This window comes from Mirounga angustirostris, unplaced genomic scaffold, assembly GCF_029215605.1.
Source record: "Mirounga angustirostris isolate CCGP_5_RB_7025 unplaced genomic scaffold, mMirAng1.0.hap1 SCAF_8, whole genome shotgun sequence".
Classification (NCBI taxonomy): Eukaryota; Metazoa; Chordata; class Mammalia; order Carnivora; family Phocidae; genus Mirounga; species Mirounga angustirostris.
The window spans coordinates 111,489,275-111,513,254 of NW_026991716.1; the positions used below are offsets into that span (position 1 = coordinate 111,489,275).

General features: G+C 36.3%; 1 protein-coding gene across 1 annotated transcript in view; it reads left to right on the forward strand.

Moving 5' to 3' along the window:
- LAMA2 (laminin subunit alpha 2) overlaps positions 1 to 23,980 on the forward strand; it is a 621,471-nt gene that overhangs the window by 209,662 nt on the left and 387,829 nt on the right. Inside the window, exon 4 of the mRNA XM_045865518.3 lies at positions 2,167 to 2,409. Coding sequence (XP_045721474.2) covers positions 2,167 to 2,409 — 243 coding nt within the window. The remainder of the gene's footprint in view (positions 1 to 2,166; positions 2,410 to 23,980) is intronic.

Sequence of the window (23,980 nt, forward strand, 5' to 3'; positions counted from 1 at the left end):
TCTCTGAGAGAGAATTTGGCTTTAATTATTCTTTATTTTAAAAAATAACTTTATTAAAAACTAAGAGATTTATGTTAATACATTAATATAGCAGGATATTGGATGGAAAGTCAAATCTCTCCTCCTCCTCGACTCCTTATTCTCAAACCTCTGAGGTAGTAATAGCTTTAACACGTACATGCATATTCTTCCTCAAAATATCAAAGCACATACATAGATACATACATACATACATACATATGTGTGTCAGTTTGCACTTATACTTTCCTGTACACCTTTGTAAATATAAATTATAATATTTCCCACCTGAATTGATAGGCAATAAGACAGAACCGTCAAAGCCCAGACCAATCAGAGCAGATGTCTTGGCTGTTCTTTGTTATGCTGAGGTTAACAAGATGGTCTCAGGGGAGAGGAGGCATTTGGGAGGCTTGGGCAGCAGTGATCTACCAACAAGTACAGAAATTTGTTTCAGAATTTTAATAGTTTTTCCACAACTGTGCCTAAAAGGCCAATACTAGCCCTAGTTTCAATCATTTGATGGCTCATGTTTCCCCTCACAGCACACCTGTGTCCATGTTCTTGTAAAGACCACAAAAGCCCAGCCTCAGAACTATTTGTTTTGCCCCTTCTGTACCATATTTTCATATTTTTAAGTTTGGTCCCTTGGAGTTGACCATGGACACTGTACATGCATTCATGAAGGTCTCATGTCAAAACTATGAAGCTGATGAAGTTTATTTCTAGAACATTTCTTTCACAATTCCCTCTGTTGTCCAGTGGGTCCTTTAGTCACATTTTAGTGGGTCCATCCTCCCACTTGTACCATTCCAGTGATTCTAATTACTCAGAGCTTAGTGTTTTTTTCAGGCTCTCCATATTTCATAGCATTTAATAAACAAAAACATATCATGTTGTTTTATTATTAGTGTACTTTTTATGTGTCTCTTTACTGCAATATATTATCAACCCATGGATGGTAGGACTGTAATTTTTATATCTATCTTTCTACCCAGGGCATTGCATATAAATGTCACTCAATAATGTTTGTGCATTATTCTTTTGGACTACATTGGTTATGTGCTATCACAAAACATCTAGAATGTTTACTTTTTATGCCTTCATATTTTACGTAGATTTCAAAATAAAGGATTTTGCTACATTCTGCTTACTTGTCATGTCTGCTGACATACAATAACTTCATGTCTTTCTCTTTATTTTCCTTTTTTAAAAAATACATGTTTACTTTTTTTAACTTTTTTTATTATGTTAATCACCATATATTACATCATTAGTTTTTGATGTAGTGTTCCATGATTCATTGTTTGCGTATAACACCCAGTGCTCCGATACATGTTTACTTCTTGTACAAAAAGTATATTCACCCTTCACTTAATATGTTCCGGTTTCAATCAGTTGTCTGCAGGTCCTAGAATTTCTTCTCCATTATTTTCCATTTGGGGGTTGTAGAATAATTGACATTTATTGAGTATTTACAAGTCCTTTGCCAGGTACTTTGCAGACATTATATCATTTGACTCAAGTTGTCACTCAATACTGTACCTATTACCTCCCCTAATTTGTAGAAAAGGAAGCTAATGTTGGAAAAGTAAAATCATCTGTCCAAGGTCACATAAATGCTGAGACCACAATTTGAACACGGGAGTGAGCCTCTAAAGCTCTATGTTGTTTTTGCTCTTCATAACAGCACCTAATTCCTCCTGCATCGTACTTTTCTGAGGATTAGGTGATATGAGTATATTTTCTAAACTTCAAGCACTTATCCACACATGGAATTTCTAATTCATACTTTATACTTTCTAACACAGTAAGGTGAGTAATTGTTGTGTAATGAATGCTTTAGGTGATCATGATTATAATGGGATTTTAAAAACCAGATGAAATGATGTCAATGATTTGTTAGAGACCTAAAATCTAATCTTAGCCCATTGCCTTGAAAGCCATGGCTGTCAAGATGAAACATCTCATTTTGGCAAAAGGTATTAAACATGAACATGTAACAGTAAAATCATTTCAGAGAACATAATAGGGTTATGGAATAAAATCTGAAATAAAATCTGTAGCATTAAGCTTTATATTTGCTAAAAAATGGTGCGACTACTTTGGAATTCAAAGTTGCCTGTTGTTGTCATCACTGTTCCCCAGGTGTTCCAGATTGCATATGTGATTGTGAAAGCAGCAAACTCCCCTCGGCCTGGAAACTGGATTTTGGAACGCTCGCTTGATAATGTTGACTACAAGCCCTGGCAGTATCATGCCGTGACAGACACCGAGTGTCTAAGTCTCTACAGTATTTACCCCCGCACTGGACCACCATCCTATGCCAAAGACGATGAGGTCATCTGCACTTCCTTTTATTCCAAGATACACCCCTTGGAAAATGGAGAGGTAAGAGGGGAAAACTCACTATAAGTACATTTAAGTAGGCCTGTCAGAAAGATGGGAATATATCAGTAATTAATGTCAGGGAGATTTTAAAATAGGATTTAGCAGAAGTACATTTAAATGAGTTATTAAATAAATATTAAATAAATATTATTAAATAGATTTTATTTATTTTTATTTATTAAATTTTTATTAAATTTAATTTATTATTTATTTTATTATATATATAATTATTAAATAAATATTAAAAGGAAAAACCAAAGGTGATTAGAATTTTAACTACCTTCATCCAGTATGTGTCTCCCAATAAAGATCAGAAAAGCGGAAGCGGGTTTAAGTCAGAAAGTCAATGATTAATTTCACATATAAAGAGACTTTTTTGACGATGAGATTGCCAATAATTGGAGAAAGATTGAGACCTTCACAAAGATTGAGCCTTAGATCTGTGTGTATTCTGGTCTCAAGATGGGGACAAAAGAGATGAAATTTAGGGAGAAATATAGTCGATATGAAGGACCTAAATAAAAGGGAATTCTGTTGGGTTTTGCATGTTTTTCAGTTCTCGCCACGTAGGGCTAGCGTGGATTTTTGGTTTGTTTGTGGTCAGGCTTCTTATATGCTTAATTCAAAAGTATTCAGCTTCTCTGTAGCATCTCTTACCCTTCAGTTAAGATTTTACATTTATTCAAACCATGGCTTCACCTGTTACCATCTGTGTGATCTTGAGCCAGTGACTGAAATTCTCTGTGCTTCAGTTTCATCTCCATAAATTGGGAAAAATAATAATAGATCTTATTTCATATGATCATTAAGAAAATTAAATAAATTATTATATTTGAAGCAGGACAACAGTGTTGACAGACCTATACTAAATGTTCTGTAAGCATTAACTATTTTTATATTAAATAAATAATAATAATAATAACCATTATTGTTAGTAGTAGTTGGAGTCAGTCCTCCTCTCAAATCCCAAACCGTGACTTAGTGATTCTCTTGGATTCTCTAGTCTTTCCCTAATCTATCTCCCTTCAGTGGGTTTGGCCTGGCTACTTTTGTCCTACCTGCTTGTATACATCTCAATTTATACTCAAATCTGATAGTCTCTCCTCACACATCCACACACCTGAAGCTAGTATCATTTTTTATATTCACATTTTCAGTAAACCCATATTCATATTATATCAGGCCCACCTCAGCCAGTCGAGGATTATCTTTTTAAACACTTTTCGGGAAAGTTAGACTTTTGACATCAATCGATCACACTCTCTTAGGCACTATTATTCTATGAACGTGTACTAGTGCCTCACAGTATTTCAAATCCCCTGTTCAAAAAATATCAGTTTTGGGAAAGAAAAGTTCCAAATGGTGCTCTCAGCAGAGATTTCAATCTGCCAAATGACAAGGAGTCAAATGCAGTGAGTCAAACAGCTGTTCAACCTGCTTTGTGCCCAGAGGCATCGAAATCCTGGCCAGATTGGCCTGAGGATATGGGAGTAAGGAGGAAAATGCAGAGATAATATATATGAGTTGAATCTTGATTATTTTTCCCCTGGATCTAGTGCTTACCAGAACTAATAATTATCTAATATTTATAAAGCTATTTTTTTACCTTGAAAAAATGGTCCAATTCAAAAACTGGTTGAACAGTGTAAAATGTACCTACATAGATGTGTAACCTACAGGTTTACATGCATATCCCCAAAGTTTGCTCTCCCTACATTGATGGTAGTTCTCCATCCTTTAGACCATGTCAGCCTGCCAACATGGAAGAGGTATGTCGTTTGTTTGCTTAGCTGGTTCTATTGTTTGCACTCCTAGACACACTGAAAACCACTTGTCGATGGTGGCTATTAGGAACAAGTTACTCAAATTTCTTTATGACATTTAAGCCTATTCCTTTCTCGTAGGAAAGTGGATGTTAGGAAAAGAAAGTAATTCAGAATATTTGAAATACAGTGGTAGTATTTAAGAGTAAGAATTAAATTCAGACCTCTCCTAAAATACCTGTCTCAATATATATAGCTTACTCTGTGAAACATGTTACTTCTTGGAATAAACGGATCCAGGGAAGGTAGGTGAGATATATTCGCCAAGACTTCCAGCTCACTGGTAACAAAACTGAGATAAGAATCCAGGTATCCAGTTCCCCTGACCTCCCAGACTGATGTTTTTCCATACTCTAGTGAAGACTGGAAGTTGATTTTTTTTCTTTTTTTTAGAGTTGGTAATTGATAAACTCAAGAGTTTAGAGGAGACAGAGATGCTGGATCCAGGACAAGTAGAAAGAGTCCTAATTCTGAGGTGTCACAATATAGAAGAACATATGTGAGCTTAGAAGACTGGGTTCTGGTCTTGCCTCTAGTTTTTGTGGTATCTTGGGCTGGTCACTTGATCTTTCTGTGATTGAATTTCTTTAATACATGAATTAGTTTAATATATAAATTATCCTAGGACATCTTTATGTCCTAAAGTAATACAATTTTGGCTATCATCTACAATATAACATGTGGAAATATTCTAAAATTTTTGGATGTTTGGCTCCAATATTTCTCAGACCAGTGACTGTGAAATAAATCTTACTAACTTTTCATTATAAAATGATGCTTTTTGGATACCACCTGAAATATAATTATTAGTGCTTATGTTCAAAACTTCCCAGAGAAGTGAAGTCATATTCAAGTAAGAAAAACAAACATAAAACCAGTAAATGCAAAAAAAAAAAAAAAAATTATATAAATCCTACAACAGAAATGTTTACAGAGAGTGACAAACTCCCCCAGGTAAGCCAAAGGAGCCACACTGAGAAGGTCACTTCTCAGAATACAGGTAAACCAGAAACAACTCTTGGTTTCTCACAATTTCAAGGCCAGTATGCAAATTTATTTCCAAAATGGAATATGGGTTAAACTAGGCATATAACAGAATTTACTTCCAATGTTGATGGATATTTTTATTAGGTATAGAATTGTAGGGTTGCAGCTTTTTTTCTTTTGGCACATTTGTTTGTCTTCTGGTTTCCATTGTTAATATAGAAAAGTTAGCTATTGAATAATTCTCTATTTTCTATCTGTTTTCTTTGATTTCTTTAAAGACTTTTATCTTTGTTTTTGTTTTTCAGTAGTTTTATTATGATGCTCCAGAACGGCACTCCTCAATACAATAGTCACTTGCCATATGGGGTTATTAAATTTAGATTGCATTAACTCAAATAGAATGAAAATTCCAGTCCTCAGTTACACAGCCACATATCAGGTGCTCAACAGCCTGATGTGACTAGCAGTTACCACATTGAATTATGCAGAATAGAACATTTCCATCATTTCACAAAGTTTTGAGCAGCACTGCTATAGATGATACCTTTTTAATATCTGTATTAAGATTTATTTGGTTAGTATATTTGCAAAGTTACATCTTTCATCAGTTCAGGAAATAATTCAACCATTAACTGTCCAAATACTGTTCCTTTCCATTCTGTCTCCTCTATAAATACAGTTAGTAAATTGGAACTTCTCACTGTATATCTTATACTCTCTTTTGTATACACTCATCCTTTTGGCCTTCGTTCTTCATTTTAGATATTTTCTTCTGGCTTACATCCAGTTCACTAAGTCTCTCTTTAGCTATGTAAAATCTGCTATTAAAACTGTTCAGAGGATTCTTAATTTCATTTATTACATTTTTCAGTTTTAGAATTTATCCATTTCTTTTTTTTTTTTTTTTAGATTTTTATTTATTTGATAGAAAAAGAGGCAGTGAGAGAGGGAACACAAGTAGGGGGAGCAGGAGAGGGAGAAGCAGGCTTCCCACTGAGCAAGGAACCCAATTTGGGGCTCAATCTCAGGACCCAGGTCATGATCCCTGAGCTGAAGGCAGATGCTTAACAACTGAGCCACACAGGCATCCCATAGAATTTATCTTTGTTTCATTTTCAAATAGTTTAGCATCTAGTTTTATATTGAAATGTTATGTATTTATATATATGTTTAACAAGGTTATGTTTACATTTTTAGTATTTTGTCTTTATCTTATTTAGCATAAAGTAACAATTATTAAGAGTTTTTGTTTGATAATTCTAATATCTGGCCTCTGTGGCTATATGTTATCTGATCTGCTGATTCTTTTTTATGATGTCTTATATCTTCATGTTTCTGATTATTTTTGCATAACAGAAGTTATATTTTAAAATATGTATGTGGAAATAATTTGAGGCCTAAGATATTGTGAGGATTTTCTGATGCTTTGGCCAGGCAATGGCAGTATGGATGATCTTAATAAATATCAGATGATTTTACTCATATGTGGAATTTAAGAAATAAAACAGATGAACATAGGGGAAGGGAAGGAAAAATAAAATAAGATGAAATCAGAGAGGGAGACAAAGCATAAGAGACTTTTAACTACAGGAAACAAACTGAGGGTTGCTGAAGGGGACGTGGGTGCAGGATGGTGTAACTGGGTGAGGGGCATTAAGGATGGACTTGATGTAATGAACACTAGGTGTTATATGCAACTGATGAATCACTAAATTCTACCCCTGAAAGCTGCAACCCTACAATTAGAACCCTAAATTCTATGAAAATACCCCTGAAACTAATAATACATTATATGTTATTTGAATTGAACTTAAATAAAAAATTTTTTTAAAAATACAATTTTAGGGAGTAAAATTTCTGGGACTTAGATGACTCAAAGCTGTGCTGTAACCCAGTAACAGCTGCTTTAATTCCAGTTTACTTTAGGCTTCCTGTTTTTGGAGTCTAAACCAAAGTATGTGGGATTTACCAAAGTCCCACCCATACAAGTCCTGTCTTCCTAATACACTAAGGCCGTCAAAGCACTGCTTAGTCTCTCAGCCATGCCTTCTGGATAGGGAAAGGCCCACCAAACAGAAGCTATCACGATATGCCAATTACCTCTTTAGACATCTTTCTTCTCCTTGATATTGAGAAGGTGGTATTCTACCCTCTTGATAACTCTCTGATGACTTTAAGTAAATGTTTTGACATGTTTCTCCACTTGGTCTAGCTCTTATCATTGAGTGTATTAACACTAATTATAGAATCTACCATAAAAAGAAACATAGTCTCATATGCATTTTTTAAGAATTATTTTGGAATCATTTTAGATTTACATAAACGTAAGAAGAGTATAGAGAATCCCCACGTCGACTTTACCCAGCTCCACTCCTGTTAATACCTTACAAAGCTATCATGCATCTGTCAAAACTAAGAAATTAACATTGATACATTACTTTGATACACTGATACATGATTTCATTCATGTTATCATTAAGGTCTTTTTTGTTTCCTGGGATCCAAATTGGGATATCTAATTGTGTTTTCATCACTGTGTCTTCTTAGTCTCCTCTGATTTATGAAAATTTCCTAATCTTCCCTTATTTTTCTCCATCACTTTTAAGAGTACTGGTCAAGTGTTTTGTGGCATATTAATCATTTTGCATTCTCTGATGTTTTCTCATGATTTAACTGGGCTTCTGGGTTTTGGGGAAGAATATCACAGAGGTGAAACAGCTTTTTCACAGCATCACTCTTCTTTCTTTGTGCACATCTTTTGTCTATTTCCTTTTTATTGGTTTATAAGTCTTATTGTGTTTTTGGTTTTTTGTTGTTTTTTGTTTTGTTTTGTTTTGTTTTGTTTTGTTTTGTTTTAGAGAGAGAAAGGTGAGGAGGGGCAGAGGGAGAGAGAGAGAATCTTAAGCAGGCCCCATGCCCAGCAAGGAGCCTGATACAGGGCTTAGTCTCAGGACCCTGAAATCATGACCTGAGCCAAAATCAAGAGTCAGACGCTTAACTGACTGAGCCACCCAGGTGGCCCAGTCTTATTGTGCTTCTAGGTAAATTTTTATTTTGGACAACAGTGTCTAATATTCGCTATGACTTGAAATATGTATTTTTGACTAAGCATTGATGATCATTTGCTTCCAGTCCTTCTCAATACACTTTAAATATAAATTTAAGTCAGAGAATAAGAGAAATAAGAACAAAGTATTTTTAAGGCCCACCCATAAAACAAGGCATTATAAAATAAACATGTCTCAATTTTAACACACTAATTAAGCAATAATGTTTGTGTTATAGGTATCGAATATTTATAGAAAATAGCCTTCTGTGACTAATATCAAATCTATGGAGTCTAAGGTTTATTACATTGTTACTTGTCTGGAGAATTTTGGGAACATGTTAAAATATTTAGAACATTCTAGAATATTATACTTCAGATGAAAAGTCCATCATTTTAGACCTGAAGGGTACCTGAGGTAAATTCCTCACTGGTCTATTAAAATCCTTTGATAATATCCTTCAATATTATAGCACTCAAGTTCAGCTTCTTCTGTTATCTACACTTTAATACAGCCCTTTGTCCATGTCATTATTAGAAACCATTTGGCTTTTCCTTCTGGTCTCTTGAATTTTAGCAGCATGATCTCTGCTTATTTTTTCTACTTTATTTGTTGCTCCAGCCACCCCCACTCTTTTCCCTCCACTGTCTGGATTGGCCCCTTCTCTGCCCTCTACCTCACATTTCCTGAAAGAGATCAACAAATGTTGATCGTGTGGATTCACCAGAAGGATACTTTAGGGCACATATCCAGTCCCCTAGACAACTAGATTCAACTACTTCCAAGAAAGAGATTAGTCCAGCAGTCTAGCATCCTGTGCTTGCACCCAGAGGGAGAAGAGTTCACTCTGAGCTATGATATGATCAAGTCTTAGGGCCTGGCAAAAGAGAGATAATAGAGGATAATGGAGGTATAATAATTTGACCCAGTATGTTGTTACCCAAACTGTAAACAGAAGGCTTTGAGCAAAAGCCTGCAAGGATTTTCATTTTAGAAAAATTGTGTATCAGTAATGCCAAGAGAGGGCTTAGCAGACAACATGCCTCGCCTTGCTTTGAGAAAATGATCCTGAGCTTCCTAATAGGAGTTGTAGGGTATGAAGCAAGACTCCAGGGGCCCTCCTTTACTTTGAGGCCAAGAGAAAAGCTGTGGTGGGAACAGCTACATAGATATATCTCTCCAGGAGTGCAACAGGGAGTCAGTTCCAACCAGAGCTGATAGTAGCTGCCTCTGCTGGAAACATTTGCCCCAAGACACTTTTGAGACCTGCTAATAAGAACCACCACTTAGAGACACCACTGAAGACCATGCTTGCAGCACTCGTTCCTCCCAAGCTCAGCTTTACTTGGACATCATCACTGGGGGCATTTGAAAGAGCTATTTCTGGGTTCAGGCTTTATAATTGGGTAGATTTGGGAAGGGTTTTGGAAGCTGTAGGTATATTTTAAACAAGTAGTCCTGGTGATTTTGATGTCCCTTCTCCTAACTTGTTGTTGAGATTATTTCCAGCCTTCCTGAACTCTGGAGAAGAACTGATCATCAGCTATTTAAGGAAAGAGTATCAGTCATTCTGGCTGCAATACTTCTAACTAAAGAGACTTCTGTTTTTCTGTCAGGAAACATGATTGGCTTTGGCTGACTGAATCTCTGGGTAGGTTTGAGTTGAGTAAATAAAATTTGAGCTATAACTAGGTTATGGATGGTTGAAGAGGTGGCTGAAAGAGGAGAATCACATTACTACTATCGACAAGGATGGGGATGCACTACTTTAGGAGTCCTAGAATTAAAATCGTCATCAATGTTTTTCCTTTATATGAGATTCTCCCCTTTCTCTGGCTGGGATTATTCCTTTTTAATTTCTTTGGGTTGTCAGTAGACTGCTAACTAAATATGCATGGTTACCATAGTAATTTTGCTTCCATTTCCTCATACAGAGGAGAAGTTATTTACATATGATTTCCTCTCCTTACCACTCTTCTGGATTACAACTCAAATGGAATTTAGATTCACTTTGATTCTGCTTTTGAAACATGGCAGGCTTATATAAAAATCCCTGAGAAACCATCATTAATTCTTGAAGACACCTTTTTTCCCCCTGTAAGCTATATGTAGAGCTTTGATATAATTTTGATTTCCTATGTGACAGAATTTTATATACACAGAATATTTCTCTTCCTCTTTTCATCACCTGACATTATGGTGATTCTTAGAACTGCAAATACTGGAGAATGAAGAAATGAACCCAACCATGTATTTAAAACTGTTTCTGAGATCTTTCTTTGATGTAATAATGTTGAGGGTATAGCATGATTGCATGAGTCAGTTTGTGTGGAAATGAGGAATGAGCCTTTCACAATTATCCTTGGAGTTGTTCCTTTATGGAAAAGCATCCAGGTATCACTAATTTGTTATGAATAGACATTTAGAGAAATGCTTATTTAGGGTTTCAGACTTCCTTTCTCTAAAAATAATTCTTGTATTGACCAACATGGTACCAGTCAGTACCTTGAACAACAACATGAGAAAGTACCTCATTACAATGAGTTTTACCTGGCATCCTCCAAAACAGCAAATTTCAACTCTAGTTAGAATACACAGAGCACTTTGAAATATTTTAGAATTATGCACACATAAAATTCGTAATTCATTTAAAAACAGACCTTTGTAATAAAGATAAAATTGAGAGGATTGTGTTCTTCCTTTCTGTTGATCAGTTTATAGTTTCCCCTTAGCAATATTGTGCTAGAAAGTATCAGTAAATCCTTGACAAATTAATACAGTATTATTGAAAAATCATGAAGACCAGAGAAAGCAAGCAAGAATGGAATCTTGAGGAGGTAGCACCAATACTTCAGGGCTGGTTATCTCAGTTTTATGGAAGAGAATCTACCAAGATTTATTAAAATGAATAAACAGAAGAAATTTATGCTTCTGTTAAGCTAGGTAAGGTAGTACAGGGTTGTAGTAGAAGGCACGAAAGTACAGCTTGCTGTCTTTTAGGGTGTTCACTAGATTTGGCTTTCAGATACAGCTTTGCCATTGATTAAACATGGCGCTTAGACAGATGAGTAAACTGTCCAATGTGTGTGCCAGCCAGTTCACCTGACTATAATAAAGATCAAAGTAGGTCATTTATGGTACTGCCTCCTTGTCTATATAATATGCTTCCAAGTTCTCTAGTTCAACAGTTAATATTGGCTTAAGTTCATCCCTAGTTGCAATGTGACTGAGCTGGCTTAGCCTGGATTGAGACTAGGGTGCATGGAAGTGGCAGAGCCCTGCTGTGCTGTTTTGTATGATCAGCACGGGGGTGGGGGGGGGGGTGACTAAACAGAATGAAAGAATAAGCAAACAATAAACCTTGAGCTTGCTGGAGTTTAAAGAGATAGAAGAAATAGATGAAGGTCTCAAGTGCTGACATGGGTTAGTCCGGGGCCTGGAAGATTATAATAATGATAGCTGATGTTTATCACACACTTGTTTTATGGCAGGCACTACTCCAAGGGTTTACAAGTAGAAACTCATATGTACTAATACTTGTCTCATTTTATAGTTGAGGGAAATGTGGTATAGAGAGGTCAAATAATTTGCCTAGAGCTCCAAGCTAGTAATTTTTGGAGCTATGATTTGAATCCAGAAAGTGTATCCTCTGAGCACCAGAAAGGCACAAGAACAAAAATTTTCTTCTGTGTCTGGGGTTTTCTTGGCAAATCTGCTGGGCACTGCAAGCCCAAGAGGCCTCACCTCTTAGCAGACCCTGCTTCTCTCTGCATGAGCTTGCACAGATCTGGGATTGAGCTGCTGCCTGGTTTTTCCACTTAGAGGGATTTAATCTTTTAATGTTTTATGTTATGAAAAAATTCTGTACCCTCCTTTTTTTCTAAAATTTGCATTCTTAGTTTTGTAATCTTTTTATTTATCTTATTTTTTCCACTGACCAATAGATCTTCTCAAGATAATACTATAAATTTAGACACACAACTGTGAAAATTCTCCAGGATCTTAAGAGAAGTTACCCTAAAATTTTACTGTATGAAATGGTTAAATAGTGAATGAGTATTTTAAACACATAAGGAAGATAGTACAGGTTTTACTAAGAGATGAATCCTCAAAACACATATCTGGTTTGATTTTAATAGGAATCACATTTCAGGAGACCTAAGAGAAACTATATTAAGAGGGTTTTAGAAAAAAATGTTTTAATTATAATTTGTATCCATTATGGCATTAGCTATTCCATATAACTTGCTTCCAGGCATGGTTATAGACTGAGTGTTCTAGACTGTGGGTGTCCCAGAGGCTACCCCATATTAAATAGATCAGTGACAAATAGGGTAAGGTAAGATTTCTCACCAGAGCATCTTAGGGACATAATTCACTGATTCTATGTGGGTGTCTTAGTCAGTTCGGGCTGCTATAACAAAAACACCATAGACCAGGTGGCTTAAACAGCAAACATTTCTCAGTTCTGGGGATAAGAAGTTCAAGATCAAAGTGCCGGGATGGTTGGGTCCGGCTGAGGACTCTTCTGATTTCCTCACGTGCTGGAGAAGGCAGAGAAAGAAGCTTTTTAGTGTCTCTTCTTATAGAGGCACTAATCCCATTATGAGAGGTCCACCCCTGTCTAAAAACCCCTAGTCCTGTCTATCCTCTAACCACCCCTAACTATCCTCCAAAGGCCCTATCTCCAAATGCCGTCACAGGAGGATTAGGGTTTTAACATATGAATTTGGGTGGGACACAAATATACAGTCCATAACAGTGGGTTACTCTCATAAACAACAACAGAACTTCTGTTGTATAAGTGGACATAAAAGTCCAGAATGCTTCAAGCATCATATAGGTGTTTGTTTTCAATCACATGCTTTAAGGCCCCATCAAAAGCCCTCTGAATATAAGAAACTTTCACTTATTTTTCCACTTCCATAAGAAAACATACAAGGCTGGGCGCCTGGGTGGCTCAGTTGGTTAAGCGACTGCCTTCGGCTCAGGTCATGATCCTGGAGTCCCTGGATCGAGTCCCGCATCGGGCTCCCTGCTCAGCGGGGAGTCTGCTTCTTCCTCTGACCCTCCTCCCTCTCATGCTCTCTGTCTCTCCCTCTCTCTCTCTCAAATAAATAAATAAAATCTTTAAAAAAAAAAAAAGAAAACATACAAGGCTATGTTAGACAGACTTGAGACCCATCATAATAACATAATTACTTTTTAAAATAAAATTCTCAAATACCCTAATACAGTAATCCTTTTCTGAAGCTTTTAAAATTGGCTATTAACACCAATAATAAAATTATATTTTTTGAAAATAGTTACCAATTTCATCCAGGGTAATAGAAAACAGGGTTTTAAATAACTTCAAAGAGATTCATTTCACCCAAGTATAGACAATTATATCAAATATTACATTTGGCAGAGATACAGCAATTCCCCATGTTACAGGTAATTGTATCAAAAATATCAAGTAAAAGCCAGGTGAATTATTTCTTTGGTTCATCAAAATTTTTAAAATTTGTGTTCTTCTTTTATTTTGGCTCATGCTAATTCTTTAAAATTGTTTCTTTTATTATCAATTAGGTAAAATCCTATCTGGATTGAATTGACATTATCTATCTCAATGTTAGAAAAAACAGCCACCTATACCCCTAAATTAACTAATGTCTTAGTCTTTGGACATTTTTGTCAGTTTTGATCGCAGTAAATTTCAGACTTCATTTTTTAGACAAGTGGTATTTTTTGTTTGAAAAACAGTATTTTCATACACTCCATTTTGGGTCAGTGCTAAAATCACTATCATGTAAGGAAATTTGCAAGGGATGGAATAAGATTTAATATTATATAGAATTTTTAGCTTACACTAATTCTTTTCTTCCATGTAAATATTATAGAGACATAAGTGCATGAGTATTTAATTATGGTAGCACATTATAGAAGAATTTCAGAAAAGCTGGGGAAACCAAGTTCCACTTGTTATATTAATTGCAACTTGTCATAGAAAACACCGATGTTAAAGTTCTCTGAACTGAGAATTATAAATTGTTGTCATTTATTTGGGTCTCAATTCTAAAGCATGTTGAGATTACAAAATTATGAAGTAGGAATAATATTTATTGTGTACCGAAAGAGGGAAAAATAACTATTAAATGTGCTGGACTTTATAAGAAGCACTTGAGACCACTGAAACTCATCTGTGGCTTTTAAAATCAAGAGTGAAGTCCTGAGCAAACATTCCATGATGGAATAGCAGGTCATGCTCCATTTGATGATGTCTTATCATTTTTATTTTTAACATCACCAAAGTAGGGGCTGAGCCTTTCATTTAAAACATAAACTCCATGGAGAGGAAGCGGATTAGTGAGTTAACCATTGTTATTGTTATGACAACATTGGCCGTAATAATTTTGTGTATGGTACTTCATTGGTTACAAAACATATGTCATACACTCTGCCGTCTCACCTTCACCAAAGGCTTGAGGACACTTGAGGCCAAAGTATTTTTTATTCTCATTTTGCAGATGGAGGTTAAATAACTTGTTTGTGGTAACATAGTGGTAAATGTTCAACATTAATCTCTGGTCCAGGCCCAGTTCAAATCTTCTGATGGCAAGTCTCATAATCATTCCATTTCCTAAACTGAACCCTTGGGTCCAATAAGCCATCTTCTAAATATGTATTTGCCATTGGTCACAAGGGCTGTGTGACACTGTGGATAATTAAGTGCCATCCACCATCTTTACTGAGAAGAACCTGAGGGTATATCAGAAAATCATTCTCACATGGGAAAGATAATGTACTATTATCTTTATTGCAGAAGTATATTTGAAAATACAATGAAGGATCTTGAAGCTAATAGAATAAGCTCCTGATCTCTAGGGAAACTATTTCTACACTAGAGCCATCATCAAAAGTCCTTGAGACAACGCAGGAGTAGAATGGTTATGATTGCACTTACAAGCAAACTTAAAAAGATATCAGGAGCTGCTTTACCAGGTCCCCTGCTATGAAATAAAAACAGGAGAAAAATCTACTACAAAGCATTCTAGCCTCAGGATGTATACTATTTTGCACCATGGCAGACTGACTGCAGCCAAATACCTATTTTCATTGGAAATATGTAAATGAATAACTTTGCTGAATTCTGCTACCTGGAATCACATAAGACATACCATTTAAATTCTAATCATGGGTAGCAAAAGTCCTATGATACTCATTTGCAAAGGAGAATGGCAACCTTGGCAAGATTACAAGTTAGAAAATTATATTCCCCTTGTGTAAATTTGCTCTTCAGCTTCATTCAGTAAGAATTATTTATTTTCTTATTCAACAGATAAGTGCCTTCTAAAACCAAGCCTACTATTAGGTTGAGCCATATGGAATTGCCAATATTTGACTATTTTTAGTCAATAAATATGCAGTTCCATATGGTTTAAACTAATATATGCCAAAGCATGAATAGAAATATTTGCAGAAATTTAAGTTGTCCTCAGCATAACCTCACCTGTACACATTATTTTAGCAAAAGCATTAAAGGGAAATCAAGTCTCTTCACCGAAATTAAAGTTTGTAAGTATAATAATTTATACTAGTTATCTTGTGAAGGTTTTTCCTTACTTTGTTAGTGATATGGTGAATACTAAACTAAAAATGAGTCAGACTGCATTTGTTTCTTAATTTTTGGTGGAGGGGAGAATAGCAAATAGCATTTTCATCTGAATAATCAGGCATTACTTAGGAGCCATGGGGAACAACAATGTGGAAGTTGAAGGTATAAGTTAGAAGTGAGAGGTTTGGGAACTGAGTTGTTTTGGCTCCTAGAGTGTAAAGCATGTATGCGCACATCTGTGTTTTGACATCGACACATTCCAGTACCTTATACGTGCAGCATAATCACATAGGTAGATAGTGGTTTTATCAGAAGTGCTAGCTGCCACCTTCTTAGAGGCATTTCAAATATTTTTTAATTTAAATTCAATTAGCCGACATCATTAGTTTTTGGTGTAGTGTTCAATGATTCATTAGTTGCGTACAACACCCAGTGCTCATCGTATCACGTGCCCTCCTTCAGGCCCATCCCCCAGTTACCCCATCCCCCCACCCACCTCAGTTTGTTTCCCAGAGTCAAGAGTCTCTCGTGGTTTGTCTCCCTCTCTGATTTCGTCCCATTTTCCCATTCAGTTTTCCCTCCCTTCCCCTATGATCCTCTGCACTGTTTCTATTTTCCACATATGAGTGAAACCACATTTCAAATATTTTTAAAACTGACATCCAGTTTATAGCAGTTATTCACTATTTTCTTCAGGATGAATTACCTTATTGCAAGACTATTGGTGAAAATTTTTGAAAATTATGTAAAGGGGGAAAATGAAGAGAAAAATCATAGTAATGATTTTTTTTTTGAAGAGAAAAATCATAGTAATGATTTAATTTTGCTATTTCTTTACATTTGTTCCTTTTATCAGTGGATGAAAAACATTTTGTTCTTCTTTCTTATGATTTGTTATGCTCATTCCATTTACCTTACAACAAGAAAAACTTTGGTGTTGAATTAGCTGTGATGCAGCCACTCACACATTAATCACTCCTGAACAAATGCATTACTAAAAAGATAGGACATCAAAAATACGACTGGGATACCATTTCAGTTCAACCACCAAATGACTTGATATTACAAAGAAATGTTATGAGTTTATATAGCCAATTAGTAGTGCTTAGCATTTAGCTATTTTTTTTTTCGTTAACAAACACTGAGCGCCACCTGTGTAGCAAACTCTATCTTAGGTGCCTGGGACAAAGGACATTATATTTTGGGGTGGTAAGATAGATTAATAAATCAGGGAAAACATCTTGAAGTCTTGGACAAAGTTGGAAAGGCATGTCTAGCATAGAAAAGCCTTGGGTACTGGGGGTGGAGTTAGGGGAGGGAGGAAGGAAGAGAAAGAGACAGAGAGAGACTGCGAGAGCAAGAAAATGGCAGGGACCTGGTTGGGGAACTGCAAGGTTGTCCCAAAGGAAATGTGGAAGCAAGTGATGGGATACGCATTGTGTTCAAAACAATTGCTTGCCTCACCAGGATTATTTTAGTTACTGCATATCTGAATAAATTGAGTAGAGAGGCTGTCTGTACTGAGCTATAAAATAGTTTCAGAATGAGAAAATTCAATTTTATTTCATTTATTTTGGGGGGCGGGCAGAGGGAGGGGGAAGAGAGAGAGAATCTTAAGCAGGCTCCACTCCCAGCGTGAAGCACAATCTCATGACCTTGAGATCATGACCTGAGCTGAAATCAGGAGTTCAGTGCTTAACCAACTGAGCCACCCAGGTGCCCTGAGAAAATTCAGTTTTAAACTACACTTAGGAAAAGACCCAAACACCTGCCTTGCAGAAACATGTCACAGAAACAGCTTTTAGGGGAACAGAATTCCTTCCCTGTACAATAATTATGACTAAGTGCTTGTTAAAATAAAATTTTAAAAAAGGATGTTTATCAGCATAAGGAATGAAAGCATTTAGGTTTTTTGGTTGGTTCTTGTCTTTGCTTTAGTTTGTAAGATGTATCCTGTTCTGTAATTCTTCTCCGACAAGTCTCATGCCATGTGAGGTTCACTTTGTAGTGTGAGTAACCTGTTACTAGAGTTGCAATGTGTAGTCTTTCATTTTTTCCCAGTGTTTTGGTCAGTCTTTCTATTGAGAGGTAGCTTTGTAATAATTCCTCAAGACAAGCACGGGGTAATATTTGTCTCTACGTTACCGTCACAGATGGAGCAGGCTACCTGGGAGAATATGGGTTCCATGCTAAAGAAAGCATACACATTTTCCTTGAGACAATGACTAGATGAGAGCATTAGAGAACTGATGGAAAGAGAGAAGGGATAGAACTGTAGAGAGAAAAGCCAAAAGCAGAGTAACGTATTTTGTCAGCACTTACATTATGTTGTTTGGGTGCTATGACGTAGTCTCAACTAGTCCATTCCATTAAGAATCTGATGCTTGCTAACAAGGCTAAACTACTTACATGGATGATGTTAAAAATAGGCAAGCAACAAATAAAAGCACCTCTCTGTGACCACAGAAAGAATATCTCAAGTTGGACAGTGGATTGCAAATGATGTTCTCTGGAAGCCAAATCATTAAGACAGCAGCAAAATGAGGGCAAATGGTATCCTGGGCAACATAATGTGTGTAAACCCATCTTCTTACCTACAGAGCCACGCAGCTGAAATTTGCCAAGGCTCACTAGTATTTTCCAGGCACCCCAGGGAGGGGAGCGCCAGATAGCAGTCACCCTCAGCCCTGCCCTGGTTAAGGCCCTATATTAGGACTGAGAGGAGAGATGGTTCAGGGCGTTTTTTCCCTAACTCTGGAAAAATTGCACAGTTGGTGTCTAACTTTCATTTCTGAAAATAGCACAGATAATTTTTCAGCACAAGAAATTTTATAAAAGAGAAACAAAGGTAGACTGTGGAGAGGAGCTGATATCAGTGCCTCAGATGATACTAAATTTTCTTTTACGATAATAAAAGAAACAGTATCTCCAGGCACTTAAGGTTCCAAAATTGGAAGCAGATCAAATAATGACAGAGAGGAAATAAATAAGGGGACTGTAAAACATAAGGTAAATGCAAATCAAGGTTGAAAAGATATAAAATAATTAGGTCAAGAGCAATCAGTAAAATCTATGCCAAACTAAACAATACTTTGATATTCTGTTATGGAACAAGGATTTGGGGTTATTTTGAAAAATCACATCACTATGACTCCGTCCAGAATTCCCAGCTGCAGAAAGAGAAGTAAACAAGTCATTCCGTTGGAAGACTACAAGGTTAAAGAACAAGCAAAGATGTAAAACTCAATGACATTCTTGTTGCTTCCCAGTGACATGATTATAGCTCATATAATTCCCTAAAGGAAGACTACAAAAGGATGTTTCTAGAGATAGGAGATAACAAGAATGAAGATTAGGTAAAGGAGGTTGTATTTGCTTTTAAAAAGTATTTCTATATCCTATATGCAGTCATTTAACATAGAATTTTTCCCACTACCTTTTCATAGATCATTGTGTAGCTGAAGGATGCTACTGTTTACGAGGCATTGCTAAAAGCTAGCTATTGAGTTCCTTGAGGGAAGGGACCATGACTTACTTCTTTTTGTGTTTCTCTACTCCTCAGCTTCCATCACATAAACATATGTGTAAGGTCTTCCATGCCAACAGCCAAATCAGATCATTCGTGCCTGGGAGTAGAAAGTGGGACTTGAATTACCTAGTTTGACTATCCCGATGAATCAACCAGCTAGCTTTCAAATTAGTGACAGGAAAGTAACACCTTTGAGTTTTGTAGGTATTTTCATGTGTCATTCATGTATGTGCTGGAACGACACCAAACTTCCAGGAAAATCAAAGACAAAAAGGCAATTATTTTGGATTCAAATGTAAATATCCACATAAGAACATGAATGGGCAAAATATATCTGTATGACAATAATTTTTATTTAGTCCCTCTCATCTCTTGGGGGTACCTAAGAGATACATATTTTTTCAATTCAAAAATAACACACAAGCAAAATGCTACAGGGGCTGCAAATTTTATCTCGAAGGCTGTGCATTAATTACTCACATCAGGAAACAATTTTGCATCCCTATTCCATCATTTAAGAGAGCATTTTGTAAAAAGCAGAGAGAGAACCAGTGTCCTGTAACAAGGCACAAAACCAAATTGGTGTCTCCCCTTTGATTTCTCTTTTGAAATTAATTTCCAGTTTGATTTTCTTTTGCCTCTGGTATCCTAGATGATCATTTAGTAGCATCTGGATAATTTTATGTTAACATCTGGAATTGAGATTTTTTTTTATTTGTCTGATGCATATAGAATACTTCTGTAAGAAATGTATTTTCCCCAGCTGCTGTTTATTCATTTTAAAGAGACATGGTTAAGTGAGTGTAACAGCCTCTAAAATTCCTGAGGAAACACAAAGCATGTTTAATATAAAGTCCTGCCAGTCTATTCTCTCTCCTACCAGCTTTTCCCATAGCAGAAGTGGTGGAGATCTGCATGGAAGGAAGAGTTTTGAATGGTAATAGGTGATGGTGTGGAGTGCATGGACCTCAGAAATCAGACCTGCTTTGGAACCATTGGTCCGTCAGTCAATGGCTGTGTAACCTCAGGCATAATCTTTGAAATTCAGTTTCTTGATCTCAAAATGGAGAAGCATAAATACATGCCTTCCAACATAGGTCATATTAAATGAGACGATTTATATCAAATATTTGGCTCAAGGTGGGGACTCAATACATGGCAACTGTTATTATCATTTATTTTTGTGTATTACATACAGAATGCAACTTAGAATTCTTTCTTTTCCTGACGTTCTAAGGCTTTTATGTGTGTGACTGGCAGTTTGGTGCTTTGTACAAGGTTTTGCTGAGCTGCAACTGAATCTTGTCTTTTAAAATGCTTGCTCTTTGAGTGGAAGGGGACGAAGGACTCAAGCTGGCTAAAGATATTGCAGTGAAAGCCAGAGAATGCTTCTTTACTGAGCTTCTGTAGCGAAGACTATGAAGTGTGTGCACGAAGAAACTTGACTGTTCAAGCAATCCTTCGGAATTCACAAACTAAAATAAAATCTTTAAGTTTCAGTCTTGTGGTGGCAGGGATAAAAGAGTTCATTGCCTTCAGTGAAATGTTGTTCCAAATGTTGTGAAACTCTTCTCAGAAGAGGCTAAATGACTTGTTTTTATTCCCCACCCTCCAATTATTCACCTTCAATGATAAAACTTGTAATATTTAGTTAGAGGAATGCACTGAAGGTTCTGAATACAGCTCTGAACAGTTCCAAAATCTCCTGAGTGTTGCTGGGATATGTGTAGAACCAAGGCAATTAATGTAAAGGTTTTTCATTTACTTGAATTTACAATTTTTGATATCTTTGTTAAAAAATTAGCTTCATTTTACATTCACAGATTAAAAGGCATTTTTCAATGCAACGTGAGTTAACAGTTTCAGAGAAATGATTTTAATAACATGGATTTCACATATTGAATCTGAAAACCCAACAATTTTCTTAAGTATATACTTTCCTGTGTTCTTATGCTACCTTAAAAAAATTGAGGGTTTGCAGATTGTCTCATTCTTTATTCTTTCCCCAATACTTAGCAGGGTTGGTACTCAATAATACTAGATAATACTAGGTGAGTGAATGTCTAACAAAAGAGAGCACCCAAATTTGTAGAACAAACATTTTCTTGGCAGAGATTTCTCCAAGAAAATTTTAATGCAGTCTGTATGTACAGACTTCAGATAACAAAAAGTACAAGATTTTCAAGCATAACTAGCACAAAAGGACAATATCACTTGTTTATTTCTACCACATAAGAAAACTAAGGATATAAACTTAAAATTTTCGCTCAATGATGATATATGAGTCTCTGAGCAACTAAGATAATATGATTTAATTCCATAATTTTGTGACGATATAACTCAACCTGGGAAGGAGCCTGGAGGATGGGTGCGTAGTTTGTCCATCTTGATGTTCCTCTCAAATGTCAAATGCACAGGCAAATCCACAGGGTTCAATTACTTACAGGGACTTAAGCATCAATATTCCCTGTTGCTGCGTAGTCCTCTGGGTGATTAACATAGAGAATATATTTCTAACCAAATGAAGCGCTAGCTCACTGCCTGCAGAAGTGCACTGTTGGGTGACCTGTTGTTAGAACCAATATATTTACCCCAACATTCATTTTAAGTAATAATAGCTAACATTTATTGATCACTTGCCACATGCCAGATATCCTTCTAAGTGCTTTGATTCTCTTAACCCATCAAACTTTCACAATAAATACATGTAGGAGACATTATCAGTGTTCCTGTCTTATTTTTTTATTTTTTTATGACAAGTTTACCTTTATTATGCATTTTTTATTATGTCATGGTAATCACCATACATTACATCATTAGTTTTTTTTTAATTTTTTTTATTCTTATGTTAATCCCCATACACTACATCATTAGTTTTAGATGAAGTGTTCCATGATTCATTGTTTGTGCATAACACCCAGTGCAATGTTCCTGTTTTATGAATGAGGAAACTGATGAGCAATATTACTTTGCTCAAGATTATACAGTAATAGGGGCACCTGGGTGGCTCAGTTGGTTAAGCGACTGCCTTCGGCTCAGGTCATGATCCTGGAGTCCTGGGATCGAGTCCCGCATTGGGCTCCCTGCTCGGTGGGGAGTCTGCTTCTCCCTCTGACCATATCCCCTCTCATGCTCTCTCTATCTCATTGTCTCTCTCAAATAAATAAATAAAATCTTAAAAAAAAAAAGATTATACAGTAATAAATGGCAGAGCCAAAATTTCAACCCAGGCTGATGCTACAGCCTGAGTGCTTAGCCACAGTCATGAACTTACTCTCAACTTGCCTATGAATGTGTATCCAGCACATGGACTCTGCAGAATGGATACTTTAGACCATTTCATGGAATGCAGAAGGACATGAACAATGATAACAGGAGCATTAACTAAAATCTTTCTTTTTTTTTTTAAAGATTTTATTTATTTATTTGACAGAGAGAGGCACAGTGAGAGAGGGAACACAAGCAGGGGGAGTGGGAGAGGGAGAAGCAGGCTTCCTGCCGAGCAGGGAGCCCGATGTGGGGCTCGATCCCAGGACCCTGAGATCATGACCTGAGCCGAAGGCAGACGCTTAACGACTGAGCCACCCAGGCACCCCAAAATCTACTTTCTTTAACCATGAAAGAACATCAGTGGGACTTCCTGCCAAGTATCTGATTGTGAAGAAATTGTATTGTGATCAGCAGGCTAAAGTGAAGACAGTAATAAATACTTTGAAGTAGGTGAATGAATGGATTAACCTTTCACATGGTATCAGATGGGAAAATAGTGCTCTTCTTATGGAAGTGGTTATGGTCTACAGGAGAGTGCTTTGGATTTGAAGTAAAATCAGGGTTTAATTCCCAACTCTACTTCTCATATTCTCTGCGACCTCCTAGGTTCTGCTTTCAGTGTGCCTTCTTAGAAGCTCAGTTTTTAACCTGTAACCTGGTTTAAAATTCTTGCTCTCTCTATCCCCCACCCCCAGCTTTGTTGTGATGCCAAATAAAATATTGTAAGTGCATACCCTCGTAGATTCTAAAGCAATCTGCAGATGCCCAGTATTCACACATACTTGCCGTGGGTGAAAGACATGCATCCAATTAATGTACAAGCTGTACCAAGTTATTTTAGTTCAATTAAAAAGACAAGTAGCTTATCTATAGGCCAATTTCATGGCATTTCAAGTTGGAATTTTATCTGTTATAAATCTGTTCTTAACTACTCTCATTCAGTCTTTGAGGAAACTTTAATAGACTGGAATATATTCAAGAGTATATAGGGTCAGAATCTCTCTAAGAATCAAAAGCTAAGGAGAAACTTTTGAAAGCCATGAGAAGTGCCTTATTGTTTTTAACCACTTCCCTCAAGAATGGAAGTGAAGCCAGGACCAGTAGTAAGGCTAATGGGTCATTGCTCCTTATGGGTAATGCATAAGAGTGAGCGATCCAGTCTGAAATTCCTCAAGGGAACAAAAAATCTTATGGAACACTTAAAGTTTTGTTTTAATATTTTTGAATGACACTTAGGAAATAAATGGTATAAAATTATATTAAATAATTATATGAGGAGAATTGCATCATGATCAATAGGCCAAGATGGAAGAGAGTC